The sequence below is a fragment of the Gavialis gangeticus genome, unplaced genomic scaffold (assembly GCF_001723915.1).
Source record: "Gavialis gangeticus isolate Ggan-Ray unplaced genomic scaffold, GavGan_comp1, whole genome shotgun sequence".
NCBI lineage: Eukaryota > Metazoa > Chordata > Crocodylia > Gavialidae > Gavialis > Gavialis gangeticus.
In genome coordinates this window covers 2,318,829-2,329,758 of record NW_017729017.1, presented here as the reverse complement: position 1 = coordinate 2,329,758, position 10,930 = coordinate 2,318,829, and the positions used below count along the sequence as shown (strand labels likewise).

Sequence of the window (10,930 nt, the reverse complement as noted above, 5' to 3'; positions counted from 1 at the left end):
GGGCCTGGGGGTGGGGCCTCGCCAAAGGGGCGTGGTCGACACCAAGAGAGGGGCTCAGGCAAAGGGAGGGGGTACAAGGGAAGGGGTGGGGCCTATAAAGGGGCGGGGCCCAGCCCACGGGTGCAGTGCAAGGCAGAGCAGGGGTCAGTGAGGCCTGGTGCCCCGCACCCCCCCGGGGGCTGACCCCCTGCTGTATCCCTAGAGCTGCAGAAGGCGCGGGCACGGGCTCGGCACGGGGGGCGCCCCCAGGAGGAAGCCGCCATCTGCAACCAGCTGGGGGATGCGCTGGCCCGGCATGGTGAGCATGGGGGGGGCTCCGCCTGGTGCCGGCCTTGGGTGCAGCTGGGGGCACACGTGTACCGCACTACCGCCGCCGTGCACCAGAGTCAGCCGCAGCCAGGACGCTGCGGGGTGTGCGGGGGGGGGATGGCTGGGTCGGAGCTGCCCCCGGGGCTGGGGAGGGAGCGGATGAGCCTGTGGGGGGGCACCAGCAGGGGAAGGGCCCCTGGGGTCTCTGAGGGCGAGGGGCCAAGCTTGCGTGACCAGTAGGTCCGACTCGCACGGCCGCAGGGAGCGCAGGGGCCTCGTCTAGTCCAGCTCCTGCCTGCGGCCGCAGCAGCCCCATCCACACCGTCGTAGCGGGCTGTGCCGGGAGCGCCACGTGGCAGCACAGGTGGGGGAGTGGCCCGACCCTCGCTGCTCTGCGCCCCCGTCAGATGCGGGATCCCCTCCCCGTGCCCTCACCTGGCTCCAGCTCCCGTGTCCTGCCCTCAGCAGCAGGCAGAGGGGCCGTCGGCTCCAGGCTGCCCTGGCGTCACTGTGAGCTTCCCCGTCGGGGATGCCACCTGTTTGCCTCCCCTTGCTCCCGGCAGGGCGGTACCGTGAGGCGCTGGAGGAGCACCGGCAGGAGCTGCGCCTGCTGGAGAGCGCGGGAGACGTGCTGGGCTGCGCCGTGGCTCACCGGAAGATCGGGGAGCGCCTGGCCGAGCTGGAGAGCTACGATGCGGCGCTCAAGGTGGGCCAGGCACCGCAGGGGCCGGTGGCTCGGGTGGTTGCTGAGCGGCTCAGCAGGGGGGAGCGGGTGTCGAGGGATTGGTTGTCGCAGGTGCCGAGGGCTGTGCTGACTCCCACCCTGTCCCTGCAGCATCAGCACCAGCACCTGGAGCTGGCCCGCTCCCTCTCAAACCACGCCGAGCAGCAGAGAGCCTGGGCCACCATTGGCCGCACCTACATGTTTATCGCCGACAGCAGCCAGTCGGGCGAGGCGCTGCGGGAGGCTGAGCAGGCCTTCACAAGGAGCCTGGCCATCGTGGACGAAAGGCTGGAAGGTGAGGGCCCCTCGGGCTTCTCCACTGGCCCGTGCCAGCCTGCGTCCCACCCAGGGCCTCGATGTCCGGGGGCTGCCCAGCTGGCCCTATGCCTGGGATAGCAGCTCATGCAGCAGCTGGGGGATGGTGCCCAGCCCTGCTCTGGGTGACAGCAGGGGCTTATGGGATACACAGCCCTGGTCAGCTTGTGGGGTCCATGCTGGGGCAAGATCAGGACCGTTCCCCTGGCTTCCCTGCCCCACGTGCCAGGCCCTTCCCCCGGGCAGAACCACCCTGCGGGACATGGTCGTCTAGCTTGTCCCCATCCCACTCTCCTGGCCCTGGCTCTGCCCAGGCGCCCTGCGTGCCCCTCCCCACCAGGCAACACAGTAACAGGCCAGCTTGCATGCGTCGTAGGGGAGGTGCCGCCGCGGGAGCGGAGCGAGATGCGGGCACGGCTCTATCTCAACCTGGGGCTGGTCTACGACAGCTTGAAGGACCAGGGCCAGTGCAGCCGGTACATAAGGAAGAGCATCTTCATCTCAGAGTAAGAACCAAGCACTTTCCTGGGGCTTGTGGCAGCTTTCCCCCGTCCTCTCCTCCTGGGGCCTGGCTCCATTCCCAGGGGTGTGCGAGCCAGATGGAGCAGGGAGCCCCTTGCTGTGGGCGCTGCAGTCTAATCTTGGTGCTGCTGTCCCCGTCCGGCTAGCGCAGGAGTTGCCTTGGCCCTGCTACACGTACAAGTGAAAGCTGGGGTGAAACCGGCTTTAGAGCTGTTGCACGCTTTCAGGCACTCACTTGGTAGCTGCCTGGCTCTTTTTATAGCAGAAGAGGCGTTTTTACCCTGCAATCGTTGCTCTGTGCCTGTGACTGGTTTATGTTTATTGCACAATTCACCAGTTAAATGCGTGATAAATGTAACATGTACCAGGGGCCCAAGTCCTGTGCTGCTGCTGCCTGCCCACCTGGCTGCTGAGCTGCTGGAGGAGGGGGCTGGTAGCTGTGGCTTGGGGGTGGAGGGTGGTGGCTGTGGGGTGTGCATGTGAATGTGGAGAGTTGTGCCCGTGCACCTGGGGCAGCTGCATGCAGTATTGGGCTCCACGTTTTAAAAAGGCCGTGAAGAAGTGAGAGGGGCCAGAAGTGGCAACCAAAATGTTCAAGGGCTTGGAAGGGAAGTTGCGCAAGAAGAGGCTGGAATAGCCGGGCAGATTTAGCTTATAGAAAAAGCATTTAAGAGGGGCCACGACAGCAGCCTGCAAACACCTGATGGGCGGCCAGAGAAGGAGCTTCCCCTCGTTTGTCTCTTGCTGCAGAGAGGAGGACACAGAGCCACGGCTTGAAGTTGCAGCGAAATCAGTTTAGACTAGACATCAGGAAATGCTTCTCAGTGAAAGCAGGGGCCATGCGAGAGACGCCTAGGAAGGGGGGGACTCTGCATCACTGGAGGTGTCAAGGAGACGCTTGGACAGGCACGATCTAGGCGCAGCGAAGCCTGTGCTCTGCTATAGGGATTTCTTTGTGGCTGCTTCTGGACCCTCTCACTTCTCCACAGCCTTTTTAAAACATGAAGCCAAAAGTGCATGCAGTACTGTGGTTGCCTCTCCCACCTTCCTGCTCCATGTGTCGGGGGGTTGAAGCCTCCCCCAGAGGTGCGGGGTGCTGCAGCCCAGGCTGGGGATGGGGCTGGGCTGTGCCAATGCTCCGGCTGGTACCAACCCCGCAGGGTCCTGGCTGGAGGGTCTTTCCCTGCACTCAGGGTCAGCCCCACGCTGCACTGGTGTAGGAAGGGATTTCCCCCCTGCTCAGACTGGTGCGGACTGGGAGGTTTTGCTTTTCTTGGCCTGCGCTCTTTGCAGCACCCATCACCGCCCTGGCAGCAGCAGGGCATTTGCGGCCGCAGCCCCGCTATATCCCGAGAGCAGGGGCGGGGGTGATGCCTGGGGCTGTGTCAGGGCAGCTGTCGTGTGGCTCTGAGGTTGCACTCGGGGGTTTGTCTGGGCTGTCAGTTTGTCCGATCCTGCCTCAGGGAAGGGTTGGACTGGATGTGACCCCGCAGCTTTGGGACTGAGTGTTTCACATTGGCTCTAAAGCTTAGCCCTTGCACTGAGGTGGGTGACCAGGATCCCGCAGTGCAGAGCTGGGGGCGCTGGGGGTGCCATGGCAGGTAGGGGACCCTCCTGGGGGCACCAGGGGCTGTTGTGACCTCTGATCCTGGCCTCTCTGCAGGCAGAGCCGCCTCTTCGAGGACCTGTACCGCGCCTACTTCAACCTGGGCAACATCCACCTGCGTGAGGAGCAGCACTCCAAGGCCATGCGGTGCCTGGAGGGGGCACGGGAGTGTGCCCGCACCATGAAAGAGAAGGGCATGGAGAGCGAGTGTTGCACCAGCATTGCCCAGGTGAGCCCGAGGCAGTGGGGCCCCTGGCTTCTCCCCACTGGGGGACCTCTCTTCAACCCCTGGAGCTGGCACCGGCCCTCAAAGCAGGGGGCTTTGCCCTGCTGTCTCCCCTGATTCAGGGCTGAGTGAGGGGGGTGCTTGTCCCTTCTCTTCCTGTGGTCAGGCAGCCAGGGACCCTCACCAGAGCAGGGCAGAATACCAGGAGGCTATTGTACCCCCCTTCCCAACCTCAGTCCCCACTGACAAGCCCTCCGGTGCCTTGCAGGTGCTCCTCAGCCTGGGGGACTTTGTGGCAGCCAAACGCTCGCTGAGGAAGGCCCACCAGCTGGGCTCGCAACAGCCCCAGCAGCAAGAGAGCATCCTCCGGAGCCTGCGCTACGGTGAGTTGAGGGTGGCTGTCAACCCCTTCGCTACAGGGGTCAAAGCGAGTTGGGGCAGAGGGCAGAACTGGGACAGTTAGCCTCCTGCCTCGGCCTTCTGGCTCTAGTCGCGGGGCTCAGTCTCGTCCCCTCCATCGAGCAGGCTGGCCCGCCTGCTCCCCCAGCTAGGGGAGGTGCCTGAGGAGCAGCACAGTTCCTCCTTGGCCCCCAGCAGTGCCCAAAGGCTGCAGCCACGCTGGGGGGATGCCCAGTGGGTCCCTGAGTAACACACTGGACACGTGAGATCTGGTCCTGTGCAGGGGGTTAGCAAACCCAAGTACCCTGAGTCTCTGCCGGGCAACAGGAGGGATTTGGGGGGCCTGGGGAGGGCTTGGCTGCAACCCAAGCCCCCAGCTCGGCTCTGATGCCGCTGGCCTCTGGCAGCCACGAAGGCCAGCCGCCTGCAGGAGGCCCTGGAAGAGGCGGCGACGAGTGACCTGCAGGCAGCTCTGGGCCTGTGCGAGCAGTTGGGCGACCTGTTTTCTAAGCACGGGGACTATCGGCGCGCCATAGAGGCCTATGAGAGGCAGGTGAGTCGGGTCGGTGCCTGCTGCCTCTGAGTGCAGGCAGGGCAGGGGCCCGTGGGCCGCAGGCTGTGTTAGCAGGTATCGTGTGGACAAGTGCTGCCCTCCCCTCCCCCAGGGCTCTGGGTTGGAACCGGGGCTTGGACACATGCGTGGAGGAAAGGGGCATCAGTGGCTCTGGAGCAGGGAGCAAGGGGCACAGCCTCAGCATCAGCTGTGCCTGGACCTCAGCGCTGGAGGCTGCAGGGAGAGAGGAGCAGGGGAAAACTCTGCTTGGACCCGGTCACTCTCCCACCAGCTCTGCTCTCTGCCCCATGGGACATAGGACTGGGCAGGACAGACCTGGGGTCTGCCCCAGCCTGTGGCAGCTGTTCTGTGTTCTCTCCCCCAAGACCTCTGGGGTCTTCACCCCTGAGGCACTTGGGGTATGTGGGGAGGAGGTGAAGGCGACTGAAGGGGCTGAGCTGGCTGCAGGGAAAGCTGAGACTGGCCAGGGGCCTGCCTGCAGCCCATGTGTGCTGTCGCTGGTCTCCGCAGCTCCGATACGCTAAGGCCCTGCAGAGGCCGGAGCAGGAGCTGGCTGTGATCCACGTCTCACTGGCTGCCACCTTCTGGGACCTGAAGGAGCACGCGCAAGCCATGCGGCACTACGAGGCCGAGTTGGCACTACGTCAGGGCGTCCCGCTGGAGGTGAGACGGGGCGTCCAGGTTTGGGCTCCGCTGTAGCTTGGGCTCATGGCCCAGCTGAGGCCAGATCGTGGTCAGAGCTGGTCTGGGGAGGGCGGTTTGGGGGCCTTTCCTGGCTGCCCTGAGCATGCAGGTCCTCATTGCCAGGCTCTGCTCTGGGGTGAGTTTGGGGAGCAGGAGGTAGACATTGGGGTTGGAGGCAGGAAGAAGCCCCAGCAAGCCAGAGGCCTGCACCTCTCCCAGCGTCCCCTGAGCCCCTGCCCCTCTGGGGAACTGAATGACCCTGGACCTGGGGTGGGAAGGGAGGGAACCCCACCCCATCACCTCACCCAGGGGCCTGACCCACCCTTTGCATCCCAGGAAGGGAAGACGTGGCTGAACATCGCCCTGGTCAAGGAGGAGGCTGGGGAGGCCTGCCCGGCACTAGAGTCCTGTCTCCACAATGCACTGGACTGTGCTGAGAGGGCCGGCGAGCCCCGGTTGCAGGTGAGGGAGGGGGGTGGACATGTGGCTGGCACCAAGGTCCAAGCTGAGCCAGGGGCAGGCTGGGAAACTGGGCTGTACCCAGGGTCTTCCTTGTGGGGCTTCGAGCTGGAACCCAGGAGTCCTGACTCTGGCCCTCCTGAGAACTGATTGTGCCCTCGCACACACGCCGGTGCTCCAGGACACCTGTGGCAGCCTGCACCTGGGGGCTGGCCCTGAGGTCCCTTCCCATTGTGATTCATCCCTTCTCCCTGCAGCGGCAAGTCCTGCAGCACCTGCTTGCAGTGCAGCAAAAGGAGGGCAGTGCCGAGATTGCCAACACACTGGCCAGGCTGGAGGCCCTGGCTGGGGGCAGCACTGAGGAGGAGGAGGAGGAAGAGGAGCTGGAGAGCAGCGAGCCCCTGGGAGAGAGTGACCTGGAGCTGTCAGAGAGCGGTGAGTGGTGGGCCCAGGCTGTGCATGGTGCAGCAGGGTAAGGAGCGCAGGTGGTGGATGAAGCTGGGAGTGGGGGTAGAGGAGGACAAGGGGGTGATGCCATACGGAGCCCCTGCCCCAGTCCTGAGGGGCGCTGGGGTTGCCCTAGGCCCGACAGCAGCTGTTGCCTGCTGCTGATGGGACGTGTGTTCCAGACGGGGAGGAGGACGACCTGGACGGCTACAACAAGAGTGTGCCCAGCCGCCGGAGGATCAACAAGGTGAAGGGGGGCTGTCTCTCCTCCTCTGTGGGTTGTGGTCCCCATATTCCCTGCGTCACTGTCAGGAGAGGGGCTGGGGCTGGACACTGCAGGGTGGGGGTGCTGGGCTGGCACTGCCTTGGGGTCTATGCCTGCCCTGGGGGCCTCACCTCCCCATGCCCTGTAGTGGAACCGGCGGAACGAACGTGGCGAGACCCCGCTGCACCGCGCCTGCATCGAGGGGGACCTGCGCCGTGCCCAGCTCCTCCTGGGGCAGGTAGGAGGCAGCAACAGGAACGGAGCCCTGTGGGCGCTCCCTCACCTGCAGCCATTTCTCAGGTCTCCCGTGATGCCCTGGGAGCCCCTATTGGGATGGAGGTGGAGGGGCGATGGCATGCAGCTAGGCTTTCTTGTTATGCTTTGCTGCTGGGCTTCCCCCCCCAGAAGTGGGCGCATTTCATCAGGGGTGAAGGTTTAGCATGGCTGCTGTGTGGGGCTGGAAGGGAATTCTAGCCCCCCCACTTTCTGCTCCAAGTGTCGGGTTTAAGCCTCCCCCAGAGGCGCTGGGTGTTCGGGATGGGGCTGGGCTGTGCCAATGCTCCTGCTGGCACCAACCCCACAGGGTCCTGGCTGGAGGGGCTTGCCCCCGCGCTCAGGCTCAGCCCCATGCTGCACTGGGGCAGGATGGGATTTCCCCCTGCTCAGACTGGTCGTACTGTGGGGTTTTGCCTTCCTCTGCAGCGGGGGCACGGCCTGGGCCTGGGCTCTCTGCACCATCCATGAGGCCCCTGGCAGCAGCAGGATGTTGGTGGCCGCGGCCCTCCCTGTATTCTGGGAGCAGGGGCGGGGGCAATGCCTGGGGCTGTCTCAAGGGCAGTTATTGTATGGTGTGGCTCTGAGGTCGGGCACGGGTTTGTGTGGCGCATTTGGATGGGGCTGATCCTGCCTCCAGCAGGACTGGGACTGGATATGACCCTGGGGCTCCCTGTCAGCCCCGTGGCTCTGTGGCTCTATGAATCTTTGCAAGCACAGGAAGTTTTTTGGGATGGAAACATAAAAGACTGGGTTGCAGGGACTGGTGAGGGTCACGGGGGAGGAGTGAGGCTAATAGGATCAGACTGAGGAGATGGGGGTGGGGACAGGTTGCATCTCTCCTCTCCCTGTCTGTGGCTTTCTTGGTCCCAGTGTGACCCCGAGCCCTGCCTGCGTCTCTTTCTTCTTGGCCCCAGGGTCACCCTCTGAACCCACGGGATTACTGCGGCTGGACCCCCCTGCACGAGGCCTGCAACCACGGGCATGTGGGTGAGTGCTAGGCGTGGAGAGGGACAAGGGACACCCCTGTCTGGGACATCCAAGTCTGACTTCCGGCTTCCACCCCCAGAGATCGTCCGCCTGCTGCTGGAGCATGGGGCTGCCATCGACGACCCGGGGGGGCCAGGCTGCGAGGGCATCACCCCCCTGCACGATGCCCTCAGCTGTGGCCACTTCGACGTGGCCGAGCTGCTGATCCAGAAGGGAGCGTCGGTGGTACTGAGGAATGCCAAGGTGAAGACAGCGGGCTTGGCAGGGGCCCATTGGGCTCCATGGCCTCCCCTGGCCCTGACTGTTCGTGTCCCCGTCTCCCCTGCAGGGGCTGAACCCTCTGGACACCCTCAAGGACTGGGTGAACCTGTATGGCCGGGACCTGGACCAGGAGACGTGGCTGAACTGCCATGCCACAGAGCGCCTGCTCAGGGACGCCATGGCAGGCCGAGGTGAGTGTGCCCTACCTGGCACCCTGGGGGTCCTGCCATGCCCCAGTCTCTGGAGTGCTCCCTGTGCTGAGCCTGCGGCACGGGGCACTGAAGAGCAGCAGGAGGGCCCTTAACCTGGCACTGCTTCCTTCCCCCACCACCTCCACCATCGTCCAGGGGAGAGCCTGCATAGTCCCTGCCAAGGGGCTTTTCTTTCTCCCTGGGGGTCTGGCTGTCTTCACCCTGGGACACAGAGAGAAGGTGCAGGGAAGGGCACGAGGATGCTGAGCGACTCGGAGGGGCTTCCCTAGGAGGAGGCTAATGAGGCGAGGCCTGGTTAGTCTAGAAAAGAGATGCTGGAGGGGGAGCAGGAGAAGGGTTTTGTAACACACTTGATAGGGATTCGTTACTGTCTCACCAGACAGGAACGAGGGTCACACATGGAGCGAGCAGGCAGTTCTTTTTTCCCCAGTGTGGCATTAAAAGGGGACTCGTGGACCCCAGAAGTAGTGAGAGCCGAGAGCTCAGCCAGGGCTTGGACACGTGTTTGGAGGAAAGGGGCAGTGGTGGCTCTGGGACAGGGGGTAAGGGGCACGGCCTCTTCAGCAGCCCTGCCTGGACCTCCATGCTCAAGGCTGCAAGAAGAGAGGAACAGGGAAACCCTTGCTCAGCCCCAGTCACTCTCCCTGCAGCTCTGCTCTCTTCCCTGTGGGACACGGGACAGGGCAGGATGGATCTCGGGTCTGACCCAGTATGTGGCAGCTCTGATGTGGTTAACACACAGTAGCCTTGTTCTGGGGGGACTCTGGGGGCTGTGGGCCCAGCTCAGCATCTCCCACATCTTCCTTCCAGCGGTGCAGCCCCCCCAGTCGTCCCAGGACAGTCAGCTCTTCGACCCAGAGCTCTCGGAGCCTTTGACTCCCCGCTTCTCTGCTCCTGCCACCCGGCCCCAGAGCGAAGGATCCTCCAAGCAGCCGCCCGCACCGTCCAGGGTCCCGAGTGAGCGTGGGGGGGACAGGCCAGAGCCCCGTGGGCCTCAGTGGAGCTGGCTGGAGCACGGTGAGGAGCAGGACACCTGCATGACCCCGCTGAGGCCTGTCAAGAAGAGGCAGCGGCTTCTGGCCCCGCGGGTGCCGGAAGATGAGCAGACCCGGACTCCAGGATTCCTTGAGCGGGAGAAGCTGGAGCTGCGGGTGCCTGGGAGCAGCCAGGCTGAGTACCAAGCAGCCATCCGCAGCCTGGGCAGTGCCCAATCCCTCCGCCCCCGGAGCCCAGAGCGGGGCCCACCTGAGCCCACAGCCCAGCCGGCCCTCATCCCGGCTGACCAGTATGTGGGGGACGACTGGCTGGAGGATGACATGGGGGCGAGCCGCGGGGGCCGCAAGCGGGGCCGCAGGGGCCTGGACGAGCTGCCCTCGGACTCAGGGGACAGTACGGGGCCCGAGAGTGACAGCGGGGGCCACCGCCCACCCGCACCCCCCCGGACCAGGAGGGTCAGGCAGAGCCGCCTCACTTGCATCATGGAGAGGACCCTGCTGGGCCGCACGCGTGGGGGTAGCACCCTGGGGGCTGCCCATCCTGCAACCCCCAGGCTGACGGACAGTGGCGGCAGAGCCAGTGGCACGGGGGGCAGTGGAGAGAGCCCACCCCCACAGGTGAACATCACACAGGTGAAGCGCGGGGGAGCCCATGGGGGAAACGGCCTGGGCAAGGGGCCAGGCATCTGGGCTCTGTGTGGGTGGAAGGGGGGCAGGGTGCCTCAGAGTGCTGGGAGGTCCCATCAACCCCCCGTCCCCCTGGGTCTCCTATGGGTCTTGACACCTCTCTTTCCCCTCACCAGCCCCCACCACCACCACCACCACCACCACCCCCCATCCGTGTGCGGGTGCGCGTCCAGGATAACGTCTTCCTTATCCCTGTGCCCCACAGGTAAGAGCCAGGCTCAGCTCCTTCCCCAGTCCAAGCAAGGGCAGGGCCATGCCCTTCTCAGGGCCTGGGCTGAAGGTGTTGCATGGGGAGGGGGGAGACGGAGCCCTCTGTCCATCCCTACCTAGGCCGGTGCCCTCGAAGGGGTCAGGGGCTTCCCTGTGCTCCCGGGACCTGCCACTGGCACTTGGAGGTGATGGCAGCCTGCAGGCTGGTGAGCCTCAAGGGTGGTCTGCAGCCTGGAGTCTTGCCCTTGTAGGGCCCAGGGGGGCACCTCAGGCACGTGGATGAGGGAATCAGTGGGTTGTTGAGAGAGGCTGCTCCAGGGACAAGAGACTTTACTGTGCTGCTGTCAGCCTCTTCGGCAGGCACCATGCGCTGCGATACCCAGACATGCCCTAGCTGCCTTGCTGCCAAGTCCTGCTCCTGGTCCTGGTGACCAAACAGTGCAGGGTCTCGCTGGGACAGTCAGTTGCAGCCTGGTCGCCCGGCCGTCTCGCTGCCCGGTGCCCCTTTCCCCCAAACTGTTTTATCCCCTTTGTTCCTCAGTTACATTCCCTGCCGCCCTTGCAAAAGCCCCCATGGCTCACCAAAAGCATCTGGGAACGTCTCCTAGCTAAAAGGGAGGCGCACACCCAGTGGCAGGGAGGACCAGACCTCGGCTGCTCGGGGCTGCAGGGGGGGTCAGGACGGCCAAGGTGGAGATGGGACTGGGACGAGCGACCCAGATCAAGGACAACAAGAAGTCCTTTTTAAATACATAGGGGGCAAAAAGAAGGT

General features: G+C 64.5%; 2 protein-coding genes across 2 annotated transcripts in view; one reads left to right on the top strand and one right to left on the bottom strand.

Annotated features, from left to right (window-relative positions):
• Nucleotides 1–10,157, top strand: part of TONSL (tonsoku-like, DNA repair protein) — a 10,403-nt gene extending 246 nt beyond the window's left edge. The window contains exons 2-18 of the mRNA XM_019513021.1: nt 203–298; nt 873–1,015; nt 1,145–1,328; nt 1,725–1,854; nt 3,534–3,705; nt 3,971–4,085; nt 4,509–4,654; nt 5,186–5,338; nt 5,696–5,821; nt 6,076–6,253; nt 6,448–6,512; nt 6,679–6,768; nt 7,721–7,793; nt 7,873–8,036; nt 8,122–8,245; nt 9,077–9,894; nt 10,065–10,157. Coding sequence (XP_019368566.1) covers nt 203–298; nt 873–1,015; nt 1,145–1,328; nt 1,725–1,854; nt 3,534–3,705; nt 3,971–4,085; nt 4,509–4,654; nt 5,186–5,338; nt 5,696–5,821; nt 6,076–6,253; nt 6,448–6,512; nt 6,679–6,768; nt 7,721–7,793; nt 7,873–8,036; nt 8,122–8,245; nt 9,077–9,894; nt 10,065–10,157 — 2,870 coding nt within the window. The remainder of the gene's footprint in view (nt 1–202; nt 299–872; nt 1,016–1,144; nt 1,329–1,724; nt 1,855–3,533; nt 3,706–3,970; nt 4,086–4,508; nt 4,655–5,185; nt 5,339–5,695; nt 5,822–6,075; nt 6,254–6,447; nt 6,513–6,678; nt 6,769–7,720; nt 7,794–7,872; nt 8,037–8,121; nt 8,246–9,076; nt 9,895–10,064) is intronic.
• PTPRT (protein tyrosine phosphatase, receptor type T) overlaps nt 1–10,930 on the bottom strand; it is a 1,137,038-nt gene that overhangs the window by 908,545 nt on the left and 217,563 nt on the right. The gene's annotated exons all lie outside the window — the stretch shown is intronic.